Genomic DNA, 26805 nt, shown 5'->3' on the forward strand with positions numbered 1-26805 from the left:
CAACTGCTAAAAAGCCCAAATCAAAAAACACTAAAAGGTTTTAACAACAGCTTTTTTTTCCTGATTTGATAACTTTTTGATATGAAAATCTCAAAAATTAAATTCCTTTGCCACTCACTTAATGAATCAATGATATTAAAATTTAAAAGTTATATTTTTTTATAGAACTGTTCCCAAACTTCCCACTGGTAAATTAGCCATAAGAGCACTAGCTTTACTCTAATATGGTTAATCTAGAATACTTTTAGAACGAATCTGACAAGCTTTTTTTCAACACTGCAGTCATGTGCTGCATAATGACGTTTCAGTCTATGACGGACCTCACATACGACTGTGGTCCCATAAGATTAGTACCATATAGCCCAGGTGTGTAATCAGCTATATCATCTAAGTTTATGTAAGAACATTCTGTGATGTTCACACAACGACGAAATCACCTAACAACGCATTTCTCAGAATGTATCCCCGTCGTTAAGCAACACATGACTGTACTCTGAGAAAGACACCATACTAAAGCAATGGTTTGAACAAGATACTAATTATACTAATAAATATCCATGGGTCTAACTGTATAATGTTTCTTCATTGAAACCTTCAAAACAACCAAATTCAGTTATAACAGCAATTTTCAAGTAACTGGATTAGAAAGTGCTATATTATGTAATCTGTTGATCTAAGACAAGAAGGTAAGTAGGTAACAGCTAAAAGTGTTTAAAACATTTAAATATACTTACAGCATGGGCTCCTTGTATTGTTCGTATAAGATTAATTCCTTTCCAAACATATATATCCCCACTGAGTGCACCAGAATATGTTAATTCATCTCTTGCACAAGCTAGGCACAATATTGTCTGAAGATCACCAGTCTTACCAAAAACCCCTCGTTTTGGGGTCAGAGCATTTCCACATAAACTCCAGAACTAAAAGGTACATAATACAGTCAAATTATCAAAGAATGCTTATAAAATGAAGTAAAATATTTCCAATACTTTGATGCTATATTAGAGCAGCAGACTAGAAATTACCTAAGAAATTCCCTTATGATACAATAGCATTCAATGTTCACATCCTCATCCTAGTGTTGTCAATAGCTATGTTATAGTAGACAAGTCACTGGTTTCAATCCTTATCTGTAAGAATAAGGGGAGTCGAACTAGATTATTTTTAAAATATGCTATGCTTCCCTTAGGTTTCTGAAAAAAGTCTACATGAAACTTAGGTAATAAAGTTGGGAATGGGTTACCAATGAAAAATGAAGATAAGACACCATACACTAATAGGAAAAAGGACCAAACCTAATGTTCTATCTCTGATGAAGACAGTAAAGATGGGGGAAAAAAAAAGATTAGTATATTGCTCTCATTGATGTTTCCAAAGCTGAGCAATTCTTTTACTTGTAAAGCTTAAAAATAAGAGAGATACACATTTGGAATAATTTGTTCACTCTTGGGAGAAGACAGGGAAGTCAAACACAAATCTTCATGATCAGGGTTTTCATTCTTTTATGTGGATTCAGGTAAATTTTAACAGTTTGCAGAGAGAAGTAAAGAAACAAAAATAGGGTAGGGCAGGGAAATAAATAAATAGTTCTACATAAAGAAATTAGGGCCAGAGAATAAATTCAACTTTATAATAAGTAAATTACAATTTAAAATAATATAATTTGTTAATATTATATACCTAAAAAATCTTACCTGATCTTCAAGATCTTATTTTAAGACCTAAAAGATCTTAGTTTAAAACCTGAAGCCTCAAAGAACTAAGAATTATGACACTTATCCATTCAAATAACTAATGAATGCTTTAATCGATGAAACTTTATAATTTTTGAATTTAAAAGCTCCATGACTTCCGTGCATAAGGATAGCTGGTTCTCTTCCTTTCAGCAAGTCCCAATTTCAATCTATTATTTTCTTCTAGAGCAGTGATTTTCAACTTTGGCTGCACATTAGAATCACTTTGGGGAAATTATAAAACATAGTATGCCTGGCCCCCACTGAGATAAATTGAAGACAGAATCTCTGGAGAGTGAAGCCCAGATACCCAACTGATTTTGATGCTCAACAAGAGTTAAGAACCACTGTTCTAGAATCCAGATCAGAGCTGTCCAATAAAACTTTCTGTGATGATGAAAATGTTCTATATATATACAGATATGTTCCATAACTATATGTCTATATCTCTCTCTATATATGTTGTCCAACAGAGTAACAACTAGATACATGTGGCTCTTGAGCATTTGAAATGTGACTGCCAGTGTGACTGAAGAAATGAATATTAAATTTTATTTAATTTAAATAGCTACATGTGGCTAGCTGCTACTGTACTGGCCAGTGCAGGTCTAGATCATCTTTGGGACTTAGTTTCCTCACATATATTGCCTGCAAAAGAACTACCACACTATTCATTGCCTCTACCAAAGGAAAAGAAAGGTAACTCTATAAAAATATAGTTTGTTTAGTTTGAGAAGATAAGTTTTAAAAACCTGAAAATGGAACTTTTAGCTTTATTTACAATATAAAACAGCAGTAAGATCTCTTTAATTTGCCAATAATTTATTAAGCAGTTAATATAAATCAAATACTATGACAAACATCAAAGATGAACAAGACAAAAATTTCTTTCACAGTGCTTATACTGTGTACCTTAAACCTAGCATAGAGCCTTTTGCTATTGAATATTTATTGAAAAAATAAAGAGTTAATATTATTCATTATCAAATCAGTGCTAGAATATCAAAACTGTTATATCAGATAGTGCAAGAAAAGCAAGTATTTCCAATTTGCACCAAGGATTTAAAAGCAATTATAAACATAAGAATGAATATCACCATTGATTATGTGAGCTTCAAAACCTGAACTATAATTATAAAACAAAAGTCAGAGCTTTCATAAGCAAAGTAAACAGTGCCTATCAAAGGCTGAGGTCAAATCAGAGAGCAAATATAGAGAGAGGAAAAGAGAACACTTTCAGAAAGCTGGCCATGTTCTAGGCACTATTATGACAAGCACTTGAATATATGCTGCCTTACTTAATCATCAACTCTATGAGAATGGTAACAGCAGCCACAGTTTTAAGACGTGAAAAAAGGTCAAAGAGGTTAAATGACTCATCCCCAGTCAAACTGCTAGTCAGTAGCAAAGCCAACTCTATCCATGTTGCTTCTGCTACACCATTCTATCTTTGTGAACCATCTTGGTTTCCTATTCTCACATTTTATTTTGTAAGTGAAACATGAAGAAACAAGATGAACACAGTAATGCCTACTTCAGTAGACTAGAAATTCCTTTATGCAAAGTGTTTTATTAATTCCCTATTCATACTTATATCCCTTACAGTGCCTTGCACACAGTAACTACACAATAAATATTTGTTAGATTGAACATAAGAACATTAAAAATGTTGATATTTTAAAAATAAGTGCTGTCAAAATCCCTAAAACTATCCTAAATTGTAAATAGTGTGTTATGTACTTAGTGGCAGAGAATAAATAAATATGACTATTATAAAACAAGACCCTTCTAGTACCTTGATATGTTTTACACCACAGCTGACAAGTTTATTTGGCTGGTACAAATCCCAAGAAATATCAAATATCTGTAAACAAATCAGATTCATGGTTAAAATACTTATTTTCAGAATCACTTAAGAATCCTGTCCAAAAGACCAAACAGCCTAAAACCCTACCTATCATAAAACAATATTCCTCAATAAATAATATTAAGAATCCTACACTTCAAAATCTTATAAGAGAAAAGTAAATATGTAAGTAATAAGGAACAAAACTATTTCTTATTTTCTACGAACTTTATGAAGGAACTAGTGGAGTGAAAAGTAACACCTCTATTTTTAATGTTTTTTAAAAATTCGGCCCATAAATAACAAGAATGGTTCAACAGAACTAGGGCATGAGGCAGGTACCTGCATAAATTCTACAGAGGAAAGATACTTATTGGAACACACACTCAACACTTCTATAGCTAGAAATAGATACAGAACCACTTACATAAAGGATCCAAACATTTATTTCACAGTAAAAATTTTGTTTTTCTTTTTTAGCTTTCTTGTTTATGGGTCAAACAAAATTAACTTATACCTAAATTTTGGAGATCTTTGTTCTTTTCTAAGATTCCATAAATTCTACATATATACAAACCATTTTTGTTAGAAAAGAAAACAAGAAGAAACCCAGACGAAATAAAATACACACCAGCAACATGAACTTTAATAATAAATTAAAGAAAAACTAATATTTGAAAAATAATTTCAAAGCAGAAAAAAACAATTCTGCCATCTGGTCGTCTTCACCATGTTTCTTTGACACCTGTCTGCATAATCACCTAAAACACTATCTCTAAAAGTTTACAAAGTGATACCCCTCACTGATAATGAAGAAAAAATACCTCTTATAAATTAATGTTTAGCAACTCACCATAATACAGGTTATATGAAAAACATATCAATGCAACTTTAAAATAATAACTACAAGAATACTTTTAAAAATTCCCATGACAGTATCATTTCTCATAATCATCAGTCTATTAACTCAAGTACTAACGTGTGAAATGCCTTGATCTAAGTAAGTCAGAATATACAACTGTCTAATAAAATATACTTAACACAAATAATTATCTAAATTGTGTTTGTGAGTGCGTGCCCCTTTGAGAATCTGCTGAAAACCAAGTTTATTTTCCAAAATGCAAATACACATAAAATTTTCCAAACAATTTTTACAGATTCATGGCTTTCCCCCAAAATAGAATCAATTACTACACCTCCTGTGCTGGTTCAGGTTAGGATTTTACTACACACGAAAAAATCAGACATTTTTAAAAGTTTATGATAAAACTTTTGATGTTTATAAAAGTAGTACAATATTTAATTAAAAGGTTGACTACAAAGTATTCTTTATACTAATTTTATACAACTTGGAATATATTTTTAACAAGTTTCCAAAACAAAAAATGTTAGGTTTCTAAAAAATTAATACTAATACATAATTTTAAAATCATACACATAACATCATTTTTCACCTTAACTGTAATATTTATGTTACAAATTAGTGGTAAACCAAACTAAATAGACCCTAGGCATGAACCATTCAATTCTTAAATTGAGGTCTGAATAACTTAAAATTCATCATTTTTGCTGAAGCAAACACTGGGTTAAAAGTTTTGTGCTAACACTATACATACTGAGTTATGTTTTTGAGTACTACAATACATATTCATTCTAAAATTTTATGAGTATTTACAACTGTACTTTAAATTTTTAATTACATACGAACTATCTGGCAATAACAAAACACAGAAAGATAAAACCCCCTGACTCTCTTCTGGCCTTTTCCCAACCTGTACCCATTAGAAACCCCAAAGGAGAATACTTACTCTATCTGTGTGACCAGGAGCCATAGATAACATTTTTCCCCTTTTCCAATCCCAAACACAAACTGCATTCTTTGAATCGAGTCCAACTGAAACCAAACGCTGAATTTTGTCCAAGAAGTCCAGGAGGCAAACAAATCAAAAAGGAACCAAAACATAAATGGCAAACAAATTCTACTCATGGGTATTATAAACATCAGAACTTACACATTTATATTTTATAGCACTCATAGAGAAAAGCTGGATATATTTTATCTTGTTAATATTTGCACATATGTGTAGTTTTTCACATTAAGAAACAGAAGAGAGACTTCCATTTCTAACAGTAGGATTGACAAAATACTCTAAACATCTCTCTTGCCAAAAGTAAATATGCTAGATAAAATGTAAGAACATCTTTTTAAATGCACTGCTGAGCTGTCAAGGAATTAAGAAATCTGAGAACAAAAACACAGTGATTTCCTATGGGAATCCTGGAGGGTAAGAGAGCTCTTACACCCTCTTTACTCTAAAGGTATCAGCTAAATACCGGTAAGCCTGATTTTTGCTCTGTAGGCTGAACAAGAGTAGGAGACCAAGTTTCGGGCCTGCCCAAGGTGGGGATTTGAATTGCAGACCTCCGACTAAAGCAGTGAACTCTTCAGAGAAAGGGAAGACAAGAAACTACCCCTTTTTAAAGAAGGGGTTGGCAATGCATGAAAGGGGAGAAAAACCTCCCTAAAAATTTGTAGCCACAAGCAGCCTTCACATGGTTGTAGGGCCTAAATCCACATTAATTATGAATCCTTCAAACAGAAAATTTCATTCAGAGTGGTCCTAAGGGTCGCAGAGTCTTCAAGCATCTTCAGCAATGTGGTATAGGCAAATATAAATCCTATGTGGAGGACTGAAACCTCAATCCATCCCTCAAAGAATTCCTACAGGTAGCAATTCAGTAAAAATGAGCTTAAAATAAACAACCTCCCTACAATAATCACAGGAAATAAGGGACCATGAGTGAGAATCAGCAAGTCATGACAAATAGCAAAAGCAGTCCTGCAAAATATCAGACATTGTAACTACCAGATGATATAAAATAAGCTTAACGTGAGTAGAGAAATAAAATTAAAGCTTCAAAATCTCTTCATGTGAGCCAAGGATAGGAGTATCTGAGCCAATTTGAAGAAGCAAACAGAATTTCTAGAAGTGAAAAATAAAACAAATGAAATTTAAAATTCAGTGGAAGAGTTAAATAGATTAGAGGGAGATGAAGAGACAGAGTTGAAAAGATGAGACAGTAAGATGGAAAGTATGAGAGAGGTTAGGAAACATGAAAGATGGACTTCTGGCCATGAAGGAGCATCAGGGTCTGAACTTGCCCCCCTGCCACAAACAACTAGAAAACTGTACAAGATATATGAAACAAATGTTTTCAGACGTTCATAACAGAAAATGAAGCACTGTTAACTCTGGAAGAGGGGAAACAAGCAAAGCAAGTCCTGCAATTGGCCCAGCCTGCATCTAGGAGGCAATTTCCAGACTACAGCACAGAAAGCTGAAATCCAAATAGAGGCCAGCAGGCTTGCTGATTTGAGAAGACAGAGCCTGGAGTTCAGAGAAGCCAAGATGGCTAGAATGTGCAAAGCAGAGAAAGGGCTCTAGAAAACCTGTTTACGGGTCCTTGTGAGAACACCAATCTTTGCAGGCATAGGGTGAAATCCATGAGGCCACACAAAGAACAAATTCTGGAAAAAGAACAATTACTGAGGAGCTAAAACCAAACAATTCCCAGAGATCACAAGGGTCAAGATCACTCAAATTCCCAATAGCCAGAAGGGAGATATCTCTTTGAATTCACTGAGAATTCAGGAGAGATCCCAGGAGGGTCACACCTTAGTAGTGAAGTTAAACCAGCAGTCCTAGAGGAAAAGCTACTCTAGCTCTGCCCCAAAAAAGCTTGAAAGTAAGCTTTTCACAAGGATCAAATGGATCCACAAGGAATTTAACCAACTGCCAGAACAATGTCCAAAATGCTTTAAAGGGCTACAACAAAAATCCAGCATTCAGAATGTAACATATACATATGCAGCATCCAATAAAAAAAGAAAAATTACTGGACATGTGAAGAAAGAGGAAAATGTGACCAATACTCAGGAGAAAAATCAGTTAATAGGTCCAGGAATCACAGAGATGATTAAAATTAGGAGACATTAGCTGTTAAAATGAAAATGTTCAAGATGCTCAAGAATTATTTTAAAACAAATATGCAAAGAATAAAAAGAGAAATAAAAGATATAAAAGAACATGTAGAACTTGTAAAAATAAATGTTAAATTATCTGAAATGAAAATTCACTCCAAAAGATTAATAGCAGCTTAGACAAGGAAAAAAACATAAATGAACACGAAGGTGTAGCAACAGAAACTATCCAAAATAAAGCACAGAAAGAAAAAGGAAAAAAAATTAACAGGGCTTCAGTTACCTTTAGAAAAATATCAACTGGTCTAACATACAGGTAATTGTGGTTCCAAAGGAGAAGAAAGATGGAGGAAAAGAAAAATAAAACAAAACTGAAGAAATAATGGCCAAAATTTTCTAAATTTGATGAAAACCACAGAGCCACAAATCTAAGATGCTCAATAAACTCCAAGCAGGATAATCAAACACACAGAAAAAACATACATCCACACACATGGTAATCAAATTGCTGAAACCAGTGCTAAAGAGAAAAATTTTAAAATAAACCAGAAAAAAAAAAAAGACAATTTTGATATGGAGGAACAAAGATTAAAAAATCATACTAGGGCCAGTCCCGTGGCTTGGCGGTTGGGTGCGCGTGTTCCGCTACTGGCGGCCCAGGTTCGGATCCCGGGCGCGCACAGACGCACTGCTTCTCCAGCCATGCTGAGGCCGCGTCCCACATATAGCAACTAGAAGGATGTGCAACTATGACGTACAACTATCTACTGTGGCTTTGGGGAAAAAAAAAAGGAGGAGGATTGGCAATAGATGTTAGCTCAGAGCCGGTCTTCCTCAGCAAAAAGAGGAGGATTAGCATGGATGTTAGCTCAGGGCTGATCTTCCTCACACACACACACAAAAATTATACTAGACTTCTCATCTGAAACTATGAAAGTCAGATGACAATGAACAACCTCTTTAAAATGCCGAGAAGGGGGGCCAGCCCAGTGGTGCAAGTGGTTAAGTGTGTGTGCTCTGCTGTGGCAGCCCAGGGTTCGCCGGTTCGGATCCCCGGCGCGCACCGACACACTGCTTGGCAAGCCATGCTGCGGCGGCGTCCCATATAAAGTGGAGGAAGATGGGCACGGATGTTAGCCCAGGGCCAGTCTTCCTCAGCCAAAAAAAAGAGGAGGATTGGCAGATGTTAGCACAGGGCTGATCTCCTCACAAAAATAAATAAATAAATAAACAAATAAACAAATAAAAATAAAATGCTGAGAAGGGAAAAAAGTCAACATAGAATTGCAAACATATCTTTTGAAAATTTGGTCAAAATAAAGTCTTTTTCAAGTAAACAAAAGGTGAGAAAATTTATCAACAAACCTGCACTACAAGATATGGTAATGCAAGTTTTTCCAGGCAGAAGGAAAATGATAACAAAGAGAGACTTAATTTACATATACGACTCAAAAGTGCCCAAACGGTAAATACGTAAATAAGACTTTTCTTGCTTTTAATTTTCTTTTACAACTGTTTAAGACAAAAATAACAATAGTTATTATGAGGTTTACAAAATATGTAGAAGTAAAATGATGACAACAATAGCACAATAAACAGAAAGAGAGAAAGTAAACAGCAGAATACATATTTTTTAATAAAAAAAAAAAGAATACATATTTTTTATCCTTTCCATGTGCACATGAAGCTTCATGAAGATCACAAAATTTTGAATCACAAAATAAGCCTAAACAAATTTTTAAAAATTAAAATACAGGGCATATTTTCCGACAAAAACAGAATTAAATCAGAATAACAGAAAGTTATGTTGAAAATTCTCCAAATATTTGGAAATTAACAATACACTTCTAAGTAAGTGAAGCGTTAAGGAAGAAATCACAAGGACCAACCCACAACATACTTTGAAAAGCATTGGGTTAGAACCAGGGATCAGCGAACCACAACTCTCAGGCCAAATCCTGCCTGCACCCTGTTTTGGTAAATACTAAAGTTTTGTTGGAATACAGCCACACCCATTCTTTACAAGCTGTCTATGACTGCTTTCACACTACAATGCAAAGCTGAGTAGTTGCGACAGAGCTTAAAATATTTACTATCTGACTTGTTATACAAAGTTTACCAGTCTCTGGTTTAGAGCATAGATGCTGGTACCAGACTCCCTAGGTTTGAACACCGGCTCCATCTCTCACTAACTGGATGACTTTGGGCAGTTATTTAGCCTCTTACCTTAGTTTCCTCACCTATTAAGTGGGGATAATAAAAGTACCTCAAGGGTTATTTTGAGAGTCAACATATATACACACATAAAGGAGTCAGAAGAGTGCTTAGCATATGGTTAATGTTATATAAATGTTTGCTATCATCATCATCACTAGGTTACCATAACCATAATTAGTTTTAAGAACCCTCTACCTGTTCCAATGAGAAATGCCATCTAGTACCCAGTTACAGTTTCTGCACAGTAGAAGTACTATTTAAACCCCTAAATGGTAGAATGAAAGTCTAACATAAAAAGATACAGAATATAGTTTATTATGGTTCTCCATCAAATCACACTAGCAGACAGCCCAAGGAAACAAGAGGAGATGATATGCTCCTCCTGAGAGTCTTTAATATCTGAGAACTAGACAGTATCAGCAAATACCTAGCTAAAACAAAAGATATCTACCTCTTGCTATAGCATACTGTGTAGGGATTAAAATTTCACAAGGCAAGTATAAAATGAGGAACAGTCAGAGGGGCACTGTCTTTTCTACTGATGCCTCTTCTCTCTGGCTCAGCTCATCATACACACATACCAAACCACAACTGGCCAAAAGCTCTAAAACTTCATGTATCTCCATAGAGCCTCAAAGCATCTAGCTCTGTACAGGCAGTAACAAAATAGACCTGGGAGCACTTCCTCTGCAGCCCTGATAAACATATCACGGCCAAAATCAACCTCCCTAAGCATAGGTTAAGCAACAGCACAGAGGAAAAGGTAGACACAATCAAGCACAAAATACCTCCTTTTCTAGCTTTCTATCATTTTTTACTTTATCATCTTTTCTCACATTTAACCCAGCCTAGGTTGGTGAGGAAGAGGATAAAGAAAGTTTTCCAGTAAAAGTAACGATTGAACCATATCTTGGAAGATAAGAGTAAGAGATAGTTGGGTAGAAAAGTAAGAGAAAGTGCATTTCAGACCAAAGGACACAAGATTAGAGAGATCGTGGCACTTTTAGGAAAGTGCCAGTACTTCATTGTGGCTTAAGGGAGGAGTGTCAACTGGGAAGTGGCAGGAGACAAGGCTGGAGAGGTAGGCCATGAGCCAGGAGAAATAAGTTTTGTTTTTTAGAGTTGGAATTAAGAGAGAATTCAGTTTTAAATGTGTAGTATAAGATATATCTCTATGATATTCAAGGAGGGTATTTGGAGTTGAGAAGAGAAGCCAGGGCCACTATTAACTAATATGGGAGTTAACAACAAGGATCTAGCTAATCACCTAGAGAGAATAAGTAAAGTGAAAAGAAAAGAAAGCTATAGACACCTAAAGAACACTGACATTTAAGAAGCAGACAGAAGGAAAGGCCCCTTTAAAGAAAACTAAGAGGTAACAGAGAGAGAGAAAGAAAATCAAATAATAGAAGCCTCTATCCAGTTTCCCAAATTCCTCCCTGATCCTACTCCCAAACAAAATCTTGGTTGTGTCCATTAATTGAACTGGAAATATTTATTAAAAAGTTCTAGCACACTAAGTGTGCAGATAAGAAAAATATCCTAATAGACACAACTAGACACATCCCATAAGTTCTTGCAACTGTGAAACATATTAAATAATGGACAACTAAAACTTAAAAGATTCTAGTATGGAGGTCCTTTTGATCTCAGTGTTCATTATATAAGAACTAATTATTACAATGTTATAAAGTAAAAATCACAAATTTTGCAAAAGATGGAGGACTTAATGGAATAAATATTAGTCAAATCATACATAAAGCCATTAGAAGTTAGGATCTGGCAGAGCAATAGAAGAGAAAAAAATTCAAGAATAATACAATAAGCACTTGAAATACGTCTATAGATATCAAGCGATTACTAAAAGGCCCTTGGAAAAATCAATGAACTCCTCTACTATTTTTGCAAAAATGACCCTCTTCATAATCATGTGCCAAAAGTCAAAGAGAAACTAAAGCATTTTATTTGTACCAGTATATAACTGACAAAATTAGGTTAAAAAAATTAACACTTTATTCTTGTTCATTTTATAAACTAGCAGAATTGTAACTATAAGCTAGATTTTCTTAAATATGAGAAAAGTGTTTTTTGTAAATTATGGTTATATTTTCAAAATAAAGTACCAAATTTCCCCTCCTCCTAGCCCCTTCTCCCATTTACTATGAAATTTTAGTCCCTGTTTGATGTGGATTTATATAAATAGCCTTTTCAGGCCCTAATTATTCTCAATAAGGCAGACTCAATTAGTGTGCATATTCAATCCATTTAGAAGAAACCCTCTGGGAAAAGAACATTCAGCATTGCTACCAACAGGGAAATTCATTCATTGGATAAATCTTCCTTGACCACTTATAGTTTTAAATCCAGTAGAAAATGCAAAAATTATTCAATATTTCCTAGTTGGTGTCTCATAAACAGCTTATAGATATTAGTGAATAGATATGTTCTCAAATATATTTTTTAACTAACAAATTTTCTCATTAACATAATTTCAGAGATACTCTTCTTAACTTAATCTTCAACTGACAGCAGTTCCTTACAAGCTTTAACTGTACTTAAGATGGATGAATTCCTTTTGAAATATAAATAACCACCTTCTAAGTTTCATGTTTGGGAGGCAGTAGAGCATTGCTGTTAAAAACATGAGCTTTGGAGTGTGACTGACCTGGGTTCCCGCTCTGGCTCCATTTACTAGCTGTGTAACCTGGGACAAGTTACTTAACCTCTCTAAGTCTCAGTTTCTTTATCTGTAAAATAGAGATAATAACAGTATCTATTTCATAGGGTTGTTGTGAGAATTAAATGAGATAATGTAAGTTTAGCACAATGCCTGGCACTTAGCATGTGCTCAATAACTTTTAGCTATCATGTTTTTTATAAGCTTCAATTTTTAAGGAACACATTCTCATAATGATGTGATATGAGATAATAAAATACATGTACCCAAGACTTTTCCTATAAAGTTGCTTAAAATAAGCAAATTTAAAGGCTTTCAACTAGTAAAAGCTATGGGCATGATTTCTCCTTGTATATATAAGAGAAATTCCTCAGCAATGCAATACATTTAGAAAGGGCAACTTTAAAATTAAAAACAAAACATCTATATTTAAAGTATACAGACACTTATAGCTAAAACATCTTGGATTTTATAACACCTTTTGTAATTGATTTTTGGAAACAACTTTGTAGGTTTGTTTTATAAAATATAATCTCTTGTAAAGTAGGTAGAGTATTATTCTTTTCCTTTTAAAAAAGAAAATGAAGTTCTGATATGAGGACATTAAGGGACTTGAAAAATAATAGCAAAAACTGGACATGAATTAAGGTTCTGTAATTGCCAATCACTGCTACACAGTGATACTAAACTTAGAAGCACATTTTTCCCCAAATGAGAGGTTCGTCTTTATAGATCCCTTACCAGACTTTTATCAGAAAGTCATTAATCTAGCCTACTCAAAGAAGTTATTCCTCAGTTACAAATAAAACATCTACCGGTTATCATTTTCAAGGGAGTAGAACACAATGTAATCTTTTCTGTAAGATCTAGACCTACAAAATTAATTTTATGAATTGAAAAGCAGATAACCAAAATTTTTCTAAAAGTTAAAATGATTTTTAAAGTTTAATTTTAATGTAAAACTTTTAAAGACTATAAATTAATCACACCTGCAAAATCCAACTTCTCACCACTTTTTAAATATGTTTTAGGTCTAACAAGTTCCATGAAAGCACCACAAAAAGCTGTTAGTTTGTTTAATTTTTTTAAAATCAATGACTAGAGTAAATAATAATTTGGGAACTGATTAGTAAGTGGAATGATAATTATATCCTTTGTTTTGAACTTTGATTTTGTATAAAAATAGCTCATATTACAGGAACTGCCTCACTATTTTCAATAAAAAATGTAATTTTAACAGAAACCTTTATACAGCAGTAAAATGTATACAACAGTTTCTACTTAGAGAAACTTAATTTTCCTAAGATGTCTTCCATCGATCGGTCCTATCAACATACACTATCTGCAAAAGAGTTATACGTAAAATTTTCTAGAACAACCAGATAATATTCCACTGAGCGAGAATTTCTTTGGCTTTCATAGCAGGAATTACTTCAACTGAAAAGATCTTGATACAAAAAAATAAAACTCCTTATTGTTATTATTTTTCTTATATACATTAACCACCCATCCCACCTCCCCACGTCCACCCTTCAACAAACAAACAAGTACTTTTCATTAATTGCTTTCCAATTTAACTTGATATATTTATAATCATTTCTTAGTACACATTTTTAAAACATAGTTTAGAAAAAGAGGAAAAATTTTCACATACCTGTCCATCTAAGTCGAATGCTAAACAAGCTATACCATGTGTATGAACATCCTTTAGAACTGATACAGTCTGCACAGTGTAGGAATCCCAAACACAGATATAAGGCTCTTTCCCAACTTGTCCTGTTGCTACCAATACTCGTTCAGGATGCAAAGCAAGGCTGCAAAATAAATAAATAAACAAATAAATAGACAAAAACTGCTTATAGAGCTTTTATAGTATTTGGTACATATAACATTTATATATACCAATGTGAAAATTAGACTTTAATTATGTATCCATTTAAAATAATTTGGATTTAAAATAAAATAACATCTATAAAAATCCATGCTAAGAGTTACTACTTCAATAGTATATGTGATAAACAGTTAATGATAGACTTCATAATCCCTGTAATTTGATAATAGGGCGTGAAAACTTCTCAAAAACAGAATTCTCACAAGGGACAAAATGAACCACAGCAACAAATGAGTAGCAACCCTACCACATGCCGTTTTCTTATTTGGTATTCATCTGTTTTTAAGCCCTCGCTCCCATTTTACTCTTTCATTGGATAAAGTCAGACCAAATCTTAGTGTCCAAAAACAGCATTTAGTAGCACTCCTATGATACCATTAATATTAAATTACAAACCTCATTTTAAGAAATAGAAAAGTCACAGAAAGTAATCTATGAGTCTTTATAAACAAGACAAAGACCTAACAGTTGGTAACGGTTTAGGTACATCAGCAGAAGGCAGGGAATGAATATAAATTTCCCCTTGATAAATTTTTCTACAAGTGGATTTAGATTATCAGATTCACCCTTGGGAAGAGAAAAATCACTCCTGGTATCAGGGTAGAGGATGAACTGAAAGAGGGAAAAGTCAGGATGATATTAAAGCAGGATCAACTGATTGGATGTAGGGAGTAAGGGAAAGGGAAGGGTCTAAGATGACTCTTGTGTTTCTGCCTTAGGCATTTGGATGGCTTGGGGTGGTATTCACCAAGTCAGGGAATACTAAGTGAGTAACCAGTGAGAGGGAAGGTAAGTGGGAATGGAAAGTTGGTTCAACATATTAAAATCAACCAATGGAATATATCATATTAATAGAATAAAGGACAAAAAAATCCCACGTCTATTCATCTCAATAGATGCAGAAAAAGCATCTGACAAAAATTCAACCTCTTTCATGATAAAAACACATATAACAAACTAGGAATTAAAGAGAACTTCCTGAAAAAGGGCATCTATGAAAACCCACAGCTAACTTCACATTTAACGGTGAAAGCCTGAAAGTTCTCACTCTTAAGTATAGAAACAAGATAAGGATGTCAGCTCTTGCCATTTCCATTCAACATGATACTGGATATTCTAGCCAGGACAATTAGGCAAGAAAAAGAAATAAACGGGAGAAGTAGAACTATCTCTACTTGCAGATGACATGATCTCGCATATAGACAATCCTAAGGAATCCACAAACAAACAACAAAATAAATCCCAAGTACAGCGAGCTAATAAATGAGTTCAGCAAGGTTGAAGGATATAAGATCAATACAAATCAATTGCATTTCTATATGCTAGCAACGAACAATCTGAAAATTAAATCAAGAACACAATTCCACTTATAACAGCATGAAAAAGAAGAAAACACTTAGGAATAAATTTAACAAAAAAAGTACAAGACTTGTACACTGAAAACTACAAAACACCATTAGACATTTTATTTTTTATTTATTTATTTATTTTTTTGTGTGAGGAGACCAGATGCTAACAATGTTAGCAGATGCTAACATCTGCTAATCCTCCTCTTTTTCTGCTGAGGAAGATCGGCCCTGGGCTAACATCCATGCCCATCTTCCTCCACTTTATATGGGACGCCGCCACAGCATGGCTTGCCAAGCAGTGCGTCGGTGCACGCCCAGGATCCGAACTGGTGAACCTTGGGCCGCTGCAGCGGAGCGCGCACACTTAACTGCTTGCGCCACCGGGCCGGCCCCTAAAGACATTTTAAAGGATCTAAATAAATGGAAAGACACTTCATGTTCTAGACGTGCAATATTAAGATGGCATTACTTCCTAAATTGATCTACAGAATCAACACAATCCCTGCCAAAATAATAGTTGCCTTTCTTGAAGAAACTGACAAGCTGATTCTAAAATTCAGAATACCCAAAACAATCTTGAAAAAGAACAAAATTGGAAGACTCATACTTTCCAATTTCAAAACTTACTTACTACAAAACTATAGTAATCAAGACAGTATGGTACTGGCATGAGGATAGATATGCAGATCAAAGAATCAGAACTGAGAGTTCAGAAATAAACTAACACATTTATGGTCAACTGACTTTCAACAAGGGTGGTGCCAAGACGATTCAATGGGAGAAGAATGGTCTTTTCAATAGATGGTGCTGGGACTTATGAAGATCCACATGCAATAGAGTGAATGTAGGCCCATATCTCAAACCATATATAAAAATCAACTCAAAATGTAAGAGCTAAAATTATAAAACCCTTAGAAGAAAACATAGGTATGAATCTTACTGACCTTGGATGAAACAATGGTTTATTTTTTTTATTTTTATTTTTTATTTTTTGTGAGGAGATCAGCCCTGAGCTAACATCCATGCCAATCCTCCTCTTTTTTTTGCTGAGGAAGACTGGCCCTGAGCTAACATCCATGCCTATCTTCCTCCACTTTATGTGGGACACCGTCACAGGATGACCTGACAAGTGGTGCGTCAGTGCGCCCCTGGGATCCAAACCCGGGCCACCAGCAGTGGAGCACACGCACTTAACCTCCACACCACGGGGCTGGCCCAATGGTTTCTTTAGATATGACACCAAAAACAGAAATGACAAAAGAAAAAATAGATAAAACAGACTCTGGCTCTGCTCTTCATAAGCTTCTGGGTAAATTACTTATCTTAAAAAGGGAATATAGGGGCCGGCCCCTTGACTTAGTGGTTAAGTGCATGCGCTCCACTACTGGCGGCCTGGGTTCGGATCCTGGGGGCACACCGACGCACTGCTTCTCTGGCCTCGGCCACGTCCCACATACAACAACTAGAAGGATGTGCAACTATGACATACAACTATCTACCGGGGCTTTGGGGAAGAAAAAAAGGAGGAAGATTGGCAATAGATGTTAGCTCAGAGCCAGTCTTCCTCAGCAAAAAGAGGAGGATTAGAACAGATGTTAGCTCAGGTCTGATCTCCCTCACCAAAAAAAAAAAAATAATAATAAAAAAGGGAATATATTTAACTGTAAGTAATGTGAAGGCAATTTCCCCACACTTGGAATTGGGAAGGAAAAACATTAAGGTCCTCATCGTTTAACCACAAAATCTACATACAATAGGTCAAAGATATTCAAAGTCATAATTAAAGAAAGAGCATAGGGTAAGTGCATGTTTATTATTTATAAGAAACTGCCAGTTTTCCAAAGGGGTTGTATCATGTTATACTCCCACAATGTATGAAAGTTCCAGTTACTCCACATTCTCACTAATATTTGGTGTTGTCAGTCTTTTTAATCTGAATTTCCCTGATGAATAATGATACTGAGTAATGTTTCTTATAATCTATCTGTTCACGTCTGCTAATCATTTTAATTGGGTTGTCTTTATATTTTTTAGTTTTGAAACTATTTTATATTTTTTCAATACAAGTCCCTTTGTCTAACATAAGATTTTCAAATATTTTCTCAAGCTGTGGTTTTTCTTTTAATTCTCTTAAGTTTCTCTCACAGACCAAACATCAATTTTTATGAAATCCTGTTCATCAACTTTTTCATTTTATAGACCATGCTTTTCCATAACAAAAGGTAATAAGGATTTCCTCTTATGTTTTCTTCTAAAAGTCTTATAGTTTTATGTTTTACATTTAAATATATCATCCATTTTGAGTTAATTTTTGTATAAGATGTAATGTAGGTTGAGGCTCATTTTTTTTCCCATATGGATGTCCAATTTGTTCCAGCACCATTTACCGAAAATACTATCTTTTCTCCACTGAACTGCCCATGCAACTTTGTGAAAAATCAGTTGACCATATCTATGTTAAATTTGTCACAAACTGTACCTAATATTTCGTTCCATTAATCTATGTATCTATCCTCTCACCAATACCATGCTGCCTTGATTGCTGTAGCTTTATAATAAGCCTTAAAATTGAGTACTGGGAATCCTCCAACTTCATTCCTTTTCAAAATTGTTTTCGCTACTCTAATGACTTTATCTTCCCTATAAAGTTTAGAATCAGTTTGTATATCCTAAATATCCTGTTGGGAATGGGACTGGGATTGCACTAAACCTATAGATCAATTTGAGGATAACTGACATCTTAACTACACTGAGTCCTTCAATCCATGAACATGATGTAGCCCTCCATTTTTTAGGTCTTCTTTGCTTTCTCAGCTTTATTTTATAGTTTTTAGTATACAAATCCTGCATGGATTTTGTTGAATTTATACAAGACTTTTTGAGTTTTTACAAATGGTATTGTTTTAAATTTCAGTTTCCAGTTGTTCATTGCTAGTACGTAGAAATACAATTGATTTAAGAATGTTGACTTTGTATCCTGTGACCTTGCTAAATTTACTTATCAGTTTTGGGAGTTTGTGTGTGTGTGTGTTTTGTAGATTATATGGAATTTTCTATGTAGGCAATCATGTTATCTAGGAATAGACAGTTTATTTCTTCCGTTCCTCTAAGCCTTTTATTTCTATTTCTTGCCTTACTGCACTGGCTAGAACTTCCACTACAATGTTGAATTAGAAGTGATAAGAGACGACATCCTTGTCTTTTTCCTGGTCTTACAAGGAAAACATTCAGTCTCTCACCATTAAAGCATGATGTTAGCTGTAAGTTAGCTATAGTTGAAAAGTAGTCCTCTATTCTTAGTTTTTTAAGCACTTTTTAAAACATGAACAAATGTTGAATTTTGTCAAATTCCTTCCCTACATCTATTGAGATGATCATATAGTTTTCCTTTAGTCTGTTAACATAGTAAATTACATTGATTAATTTTCTAATGTTGAACTGGCCTTGTATTTCTGGAATAAACCCCACTTGATCATGATGTATTATTCCATTGATGGATTTATTTGCTCATTAGCTTATTTTGTTGAGAATTTTTACATCTATGTTAATAAGGGATAGTGGTCTATAATTTCCCTTTCTTCTAATGTCTTTGCCTGGATTTTATATTAGAGCAAGGCCAGCCTCCTAAAATGAGTTGGGAAATATTCCCTCCTCTTCTATTTTCTGTGAGAAACTGTGTAGAATTGATATTTTTTCTTCTTTAAATGTTTGACAGAATTACCAGTGAAAAGAAACCATCTGAAACCGGAGTTTGACGTTTGACAGTTTGTATCTTTCAGGGGAACAGTCTATTTTATTTAAGTTGCCAAATACATATGCACAGAGTTGTTCATAGTATTTTCTTATTATCCTTTTATTTTCTTTGGTCTGCAGTGATAGCCTGATGAATACTGGTAATTTCTGTTTTCTCCTTTTTGTTCCTGGTCAATTGAGCTAGACATTTACCAATTCAATCAATCTTTCCAAACAACTAGCTTTTGGTTTGATTTTTCCCTATTGTTTTGCTGTTTTCATTGATTTTTGCTCTTGATTATTTCCTTCTTTCTGTTTGCTTTTGGGTTTAGTTTGCTCTTATTTTTCTAGTTCTTAAGGTAAAATCTCAAATTACTAATCTGGGATCTCTTTTTCAAATATATGCATTTAATGTTATAAGTTTCCCTTGAAACAATGCTTTAGCTGAATCTCACAAATTTTGATATGTTGTATTTTCATTTTCTTCCAGTTCAAAATATTTTCTGATTTCCCTTCTGTTTACTTTAATGCTTTTTAGTTTGATTCCATTATGTTCATAGAGCATATTTTATATGATTTCAATTCTTTTAAATTTGTTGAGGTTTGTTTTATAGGATATGACCTATATTGGTAAATGTTCCAATGGCACTTGAAAAGAATAAGTATTCTGTTATTACTGACACATGCTGTTTGTTACGCCATGAGTAACAAAGTCCTTTATCTCTGATCCAGGAATTTCATACCTTTGTCAACATCCAAGAAACAGTAAAAGCCTAACTTTTTAATTTGTAAAAAGGGTAAAAATATATCCCAGACTGTCAGTTTTCTATGCTGCTATGACAAATTAATACAAATTAAGCATCTTAAAACAAAATAAATTTATTATCTTGCAGTTCTGCAGAGCAGAAATCCAGCTACAGTGTGGCTCAGCTGGGTCCTCTGCTTAGAGTCTCACAAGGCCAAAATCAACTTGTCAACACAGCTTCATTCCTTTCTGGAGTCTCTGAGGATGAATCAGCTTCCAAGTTCAGAATTCAGTTAGCTGAATTCAGTTCCCTGTAATAAAAGGACTGAGGCCTTTGTTTTCCTGCTGGCTGTCACCTAGGAACTTCTCACCTCCCTAAGTCCATCTGCATTTTTCAACACGTTGCCACCTCCATCTTCAAACCAGCAAGGGTACACTGAGTCCTCCTCAAGCTTTGAATCTTGCTGACTTCTGCTGCACCTCTTCTGACTCCAGCTGGAGAAAGCCTGTTTTTAAGGGCTCACCTGATTAGATTGGGCCCATCTGGATAATCCAAGACACTCTCTTAAGGTCCATATCTTAATTATATCTTCAAAGTCACTTTTGCCATGTAACAACATATTTATGAATTCCAGCGATTAGGGAGCGGATATCTTTGGTGGGGGGCAACCTGGCTATCAGATTGACTCAGATATTGAGTCCATTAGGGAATTCTTTATTTCCATTTTTGTATTTTTCAGTTCTAAATATTCCATTTTTCTACAGCTTCTATTTCTTTGCTGAGAACTTCAAACATTTCATTTGTTTCCAGAGCATTCCCCTTTTCTTCATGGCATATATTTATAACAAATGCTCTAAATTCTTTAATAATTTCCAACATCTACATCATCTTGAAGCTGAAGACTGTTGTCTTTTCCAAGTTGTTAAGATTTTCCTAACTCCCTGGATGATAATTTTAGATTATATCCTGGATATTTTGAATATTATGTTATAAACTCTGGGTCCTGTTAAAATCCTCTAGAGAATGTTGAATTTTTTGTTTGTTTCAGCAGGCAAGCCATCCAGTTAGGTTCAGGGTCTCAACTTTTCTTCTGTGGTTCCAATGTTACTTCAGTTTTTAAAGCCTTTGCAGTGCTACCACATGTACACACCACAGAGGCCAATGTGAAATCTGGATGATTGTAGTTTGGTGCTTAAAGGCTTTGACATGCTGTTTCCAGTCAGTTCCAACCATATGCAACATAGGAGTGAGTCTGGGACATCAAATATAGCTTTATGAGATCCATTTCTTGAGCTCCCTGCTCTCCATAAATTCCCTCCACACTCTCCATCTCCCAGGGGCCCCTCTTCATTGAGTATGACTGTGAGGTTCAGAGTATGAGCCTCTGCACACTGTCATGCACTTCCTGCAACTGGGTCTGCCTCTGGGTAAAAAGCATTCTGCCTATTTTTTAATTGGTTAGTCGTCATCATATTATTGCATTATAAGCATTCTTGATATATTCTGGATACAACTCTTTTCTCAAATATATGTTTTGTAAATGTGTTTCCCAGTTCATGGACTGATGTTCATTTTCTTCATGGTATCTTCTAACAAGCAAAAGATTTTAATTTTTTAAAGAAACTTTTTTCTGGACTAATTTTAGATGTATAAAAAAGCCGCAAAAATAGTACTAACAGTTAGTTGTCTTATATTTCTCATCCCATTGCCCCAATATAAACATCTTATATAATCATGGTACAATGATCAGGAAGAGAAAATAAACATTAGTACAGTACCATTAACTAAACTACAAACCCTATTCAAAATTCACCAATTTTTCCACTTCAGTCTTTTTTTTTTCCCAAGATCCTATCCAGGATCCCAGGCTGCACCTAGTTGTTATTTCTCATTAGCAACCTCCAGTCTCTTCCAGTCTAAACAGTTCTTTAGACTTTCCTTGTCTTACATACCTTACACTTTTGAAGAGTCCTAATCAGCTATTTTGTAAAATGTCTCTCAGTTTGGATTTGCAAGATGTCTTCTCATGATTGGAGTGAGGTTATGCATTTTTGGCAAGTACACCATAAAAATTATATTTGTTCTTCTTAGTGCATCATATCAAGGATTTCAAGTTGTCAAAATGTATTATTATAACTGATGATGCGTACCTCGATCCCTTGGATAAGTTGGTGCCTACCAGGTTTCTCCACTGTTAAGTTACCACAAAGTTTCTCTTCACAGTCAATAAGCATTTTAGGGGAGATGCTCTGAGACTATGCAAATCCTGTTTCTCCTCAAACTTTCATCCACTAATTTTAGTGTCTATTGGTGGATCTTGCCTGAAAGAGTTACTACTGTAGTATTTGCCAAATGTAATCCTCTTATTTCCCTCTTTTCTTCTACATTTATTAGTTGGAATTCTACTATAAGGAAGAAATATCTTTTCTCCCTTATTTATTTATTTAATCCATTGTTTGTTTAAATCAGTTTGAATTCTTGGATATTTATTTTACTCCAAGGGTCAACGAACTTTTTCTTAAAGGAACAGACAGTAAATAGTCTAGGCTTTGCGGGCCATACAATCTCTGTCACAGCTACTCAACTCTGCGATAACGTTATAATGCCAAATCAGCCACAGGCTGTATATGTATGTAGGTAATATATAAACCACGAATTCTCATTGGGAGCAATATCACCTCCAAGAGAGTAAGAATTTGTTCTTGTGTGTGTGGAGGTCTTATTCTTTTTATGTATAAAGCAGATATACATATGGTACATAAATTGGCATACAGTATATCCGTGCTATTAAAATTCTGTAGTGGGTTGGGGCAATTAGGACAAAAAATACCTAAAAGGGTTCCTAAGGGGAACTATAATGAAAAAAAGGCTGCAAAAACAAACAGTCATGTCTGTTTTCCAACAAAACTTGACTTACTAAAATAGGTGGCAGGCCATATTTTCCCCACAGTCTGTTGTTTGATGACTCCTGTTTTATTCTATTTAAAATTCAATACTATTATTATTTATTTTGTGGCTCAAATTGTTCCATCTTTGGCCTTTAGGAGATCCTTCAAGTTGGTTCCCTTACGCTTTCAACAAGTCACCATCTCTTTTGCATTTACTTACCTTGTTGCACCACAAAATATTCCAGGCTTATCTAGTATTTTTATTGCTCCATCCCTGTAATCAACTACTTCTCCAGGAAGCCCTAGTTCCTTTTACTGGAGAATGGTGTTTAGATAACAAGATCTGGGAAGTATATGTGCTCATTGTTACTGAAATGTTATTGCGTTTAGGCTGTCTCTATAGACAGAGCTAGGAAATGTATATATACTAACCTATGTATGCACGCATATCTGTATTCTGTATCTATCTGTATATATATTTAAAAACTATGAGTTCATATTGACACCTCTGATTCTAATCCAAAACCACAGGGTTTATTTATGACTTCTCTCTTTCCTTATTTATAACTTCTTCCTCCAAGAGGCAGAAATCAGGCTCTCATAATCTAAAATCTATTTACTTATTTAATTTTAGTATATACAAAGTTGTTTCAGAATTGCCAGCTCTGTGAGAAACAATTTCACTAACTAAATTATAGCAGTATATATAGTTCTTTTTGTCTTTCTCCTTACAGTATCCACTCAAGACACCTCTCAGTTTTTCAGTTTAACTTGCTCCCTGCAAACCATAGCAGTGGAGGGGAGAGAGCTTGTGAAACTGCAGGTGGAATTTTTCTCTTTTTACTTACAGTTATTTTACAGTTTTGACCTTCTCTGTTTAAGTAATGGTAAGGCTAGGGTTTTGCATAGAAATTTCATAGTTGTAAAGTGATTTTGCATTGTTTGGGGAAGAGATTTTGGGAGATTACTTACTACATACCTACCACTGCCTTCAGTTACCTAGAAGCGTGAAAAGTTTTAATTTTAATGACGTTCAATTTAAGTTGTTTTTAACAGTTCAGTTGTTTTTAACAACATTTGTTGAAAAGACTATCTTTTGAACATATTTTATATGTTTAGAGGAATCATCCAGTAGAAGAATCATCAAAAATGTTGATATAGGAGAAGGGGAGAGTTTCTGCAGCAGGCAAAAAAAGGGCAGGATCTTGTGCACAAGTGGAGGGATTAATATGAGAAAGGAGGTGGATGTACTGATGATGGGTTGGGTGGAATCCGAAAGTTATCTTCTGAAAGCTCCAATTTTTTTAACGAAAAAGAAAGCATGAGTGTTTTTCTAGTATTCTTGAAGTCAACTTAATATCTATAGCTACGTTTTATTCCATATATTGCCTAGTATATTGCTGTACATATAGTGGAACTCAACAACACTTACAAATTGATTTGGGAAAAAAAATGATAGAAGCAACCATTTCCAGGTGTATTCCTATTCTAAAACATTCAACAAGGTGATTACCCATCCATATTATGACACCATCATTTGAAATACATGGAAAGAACAAGTTTTTTTTTAAGTTCTTTTTCCTATTACTATTCCCGAGTAATGAGAATTAATTAGGTTAAGAGCACTGTCATCAAATCCCACCTTACACATTAGTTATTTTAAGCATTTAATCTCTAAACTTATCATAATTATAAAGTAGTAACACATTAAACAAACATAAAGGGGGCTGCTTCCTTCAAGGTAGTCATCTTCACAGATTTCTTTTATTATATACAATTGTGTTCGTCAGTGTTCCTTTAAATTTATCCTCATAGATCTCAAGTGAGCATTTTCACACTATCACCTATTAAACACTTAGCTGATAAATTTTGCTTTCCAGGGCCGGCCCGGTGGCTTAGCGGTTAAGTGCACACGCTCCGCTGCTGGCGGCCCGGGTTCGGATCCCGGGCGTGCACCGACGCACCGCTTCTCCGGCCATGCTCAGGCCGCGTCCCACATACAGCAACTAGAAGGATGTGCAGCTATGACATACAACTATCTGCTGGGGCTTTGGGGGAAAAAAATAAATAAATAAAATCTTTAAAAAAAAAAAAAAATTTTGCTTTCCTTCTCTCAACGTCCAAACTCCCTCATGACCACACTCCCCCACCATCAACTTCCACCGTGCAGTGATAAGTCTGCTTTGTACTCAATGAATAATATAGATGGAATTAGAGGAGATACTTTGCCCCCAACAAATTCACTAACCTAACCACAACTGTCCCAGCAGACTCTGATTTCCCTCTTGTAAAAGGGAAGAAACGTCTCTGTTCCTCAAATTCTTCACTTGTGCTCTGGATCCCATTCCCCTTACTTTCACATACTTTCTTTCTTTCTTTCTATCTTATCTATCTATCTATCTATCTATCTATCTATCTATGTGTGAGGAAGATCAGCCCTGAGCTAACATCTGTGCTAATCCTCCTCTTTTTGCTGAGGAAGACCGGCTCTGAGCTAACATCTATTGCCAATCCTCCTCCTTTTTTTCTTCCCCAAAGCCCCAGTAGATAGTTGTATGTCATAGCTGCACATCCTTCTAGTTGCTGTATGTGGGACGGGGCCTCAGCATGGCCAGAGAAGCGGTGCGTCGCTGCGCGCCCGGGATCCGAACCCGGGCCGCCAGTAGCAGAGCGCACACGCTTAACCACTAAGCCACCGGGCCAGCCCTCACATACTTTATTTCGAAAACTATGTTTTGAGGAATTATTGTTTTCTCCTTTGCTAGGCCCTCTCCCACTCCCAACCTCTCAATGTTAAAGTGTCTGAGGCTTTGTCTTGGCTGTCTTCCCTCCCTTTCCCAGGTGATTTCATCCAATTCCACATCTTTAGATGCATATATAGAGTGATAACCCACAAATCTGTATCTCCAGCCCAGAGCAATGGATGTATTATGGGCAACTCACATTTTACACATCCAGAATTTTTTTTCTCCTTACTCACTTCCCAATCTGCTACTCCTCATCTTAGTAAATGGCATCACTATCCACTCAATTGCTCAGACCAAGAATCTAAATTTTATCCTCACCACTTTTTTTTCCTTATTCATCACATACATTCCACAGCCTGTCCTACTGGCTCTAACATCATCCCCATCTTCTCTGCTACAACCCTCATCTGAGCCACCCATCCTTCTTCCTCTATTGCTTCTTTTTAGGGCTTTCTTAACATAGCCAGAGTGATCTTTTAAAATAATATAAATTTGACCTCATCATTCAGCTGGTTAAAATCCTCCAATAGCTTCCTCTTACAACTAGAATAAAATCCCAACTACCTATACGGCACTTACAAGGCTCTACAAGATATGCCCTCACCTACTTCTCAAACCTCAACTTTTACTATTTTCTCTCTTGTTCATACACTCCAGCCACACTGGCCTTTCTGTCCCTTGAAAAGACCAAGCTCACTATGCTCTCAAAGTCTTTGTCTAGAATGATCTCCCAAATCTTGCTTAATTCATATCATTCATACTTCAGGTCAAATGTAACTTGCTTAGAGAATCCTTCCCTAATTACCCCTAGTCATCCCAACATATTCTATCCCATTACCCTATTTTATTGGTAGTAGTTATCACTATCTAAAATTACTATTGTGCATTTATTACCTTACTCTCCTCCACTAGAATGTGTACTCCATTAGGACAGAGACTTTCCCTTTTTGCTCATATTACTCATTAAGCACCTAGAACAATGACTAGCACACAGCAG

General features: G+C 35.1%; 1 protein-coding gene across 15 annotated transcripts in view; it reads right to left on the reverse strand.

Annotated features, from left to right (window-relative positions):
* EML5 (EMAP like 5) overlaps window positions 1-26805 on the reverse strand; it is a 160063-nt gene that overhangs the window by 109926 nt on the left and 23332 nt on the right. For all 15 annotated transcript variants that reach the window (XR_009223732.1, XM_058567495.1, XM_058567493.1 and 12 more), the window contains exons 2-5: window positions 14110-14269; window positions 5388-5486; window positions 3529-3597; window positions 735-920 (exon numbers count right to left, since the gene is read on the reverse strand). Coding sequence is in view for 14 of the 15 variants with exons in the window: in XM_058567495.1 (XP_058423478.1) it covers window positions 735-920; window positions 3529-3597; window positions 5388-5486; window positions 14110-14269 (514 nt within the window). In the remaining variant the exon portion in view is untranslated. The remainder of the gene's footprint in view (window positions 1-734; window positions 921-3528; window positions 3598-5387; window positions 5487-14109; window positions 14270-26805) is intronic.

Source organism: Diceros bicornis, chromosome 24, assembly GCF_020826845.1.
Source record: "Diceros bicornis minor isolate mBicDic1 chromosome 24, mDicBic1.mat.cur, whole genome shotgun sequence".
In the NCBI taxonomy this organism is placed as follows: Eukaryota; Metazoa; Chordata; class Mammalia; order Perissodactyla; family Rhinocerotidae; genus Diceros; species Diceros bicornis.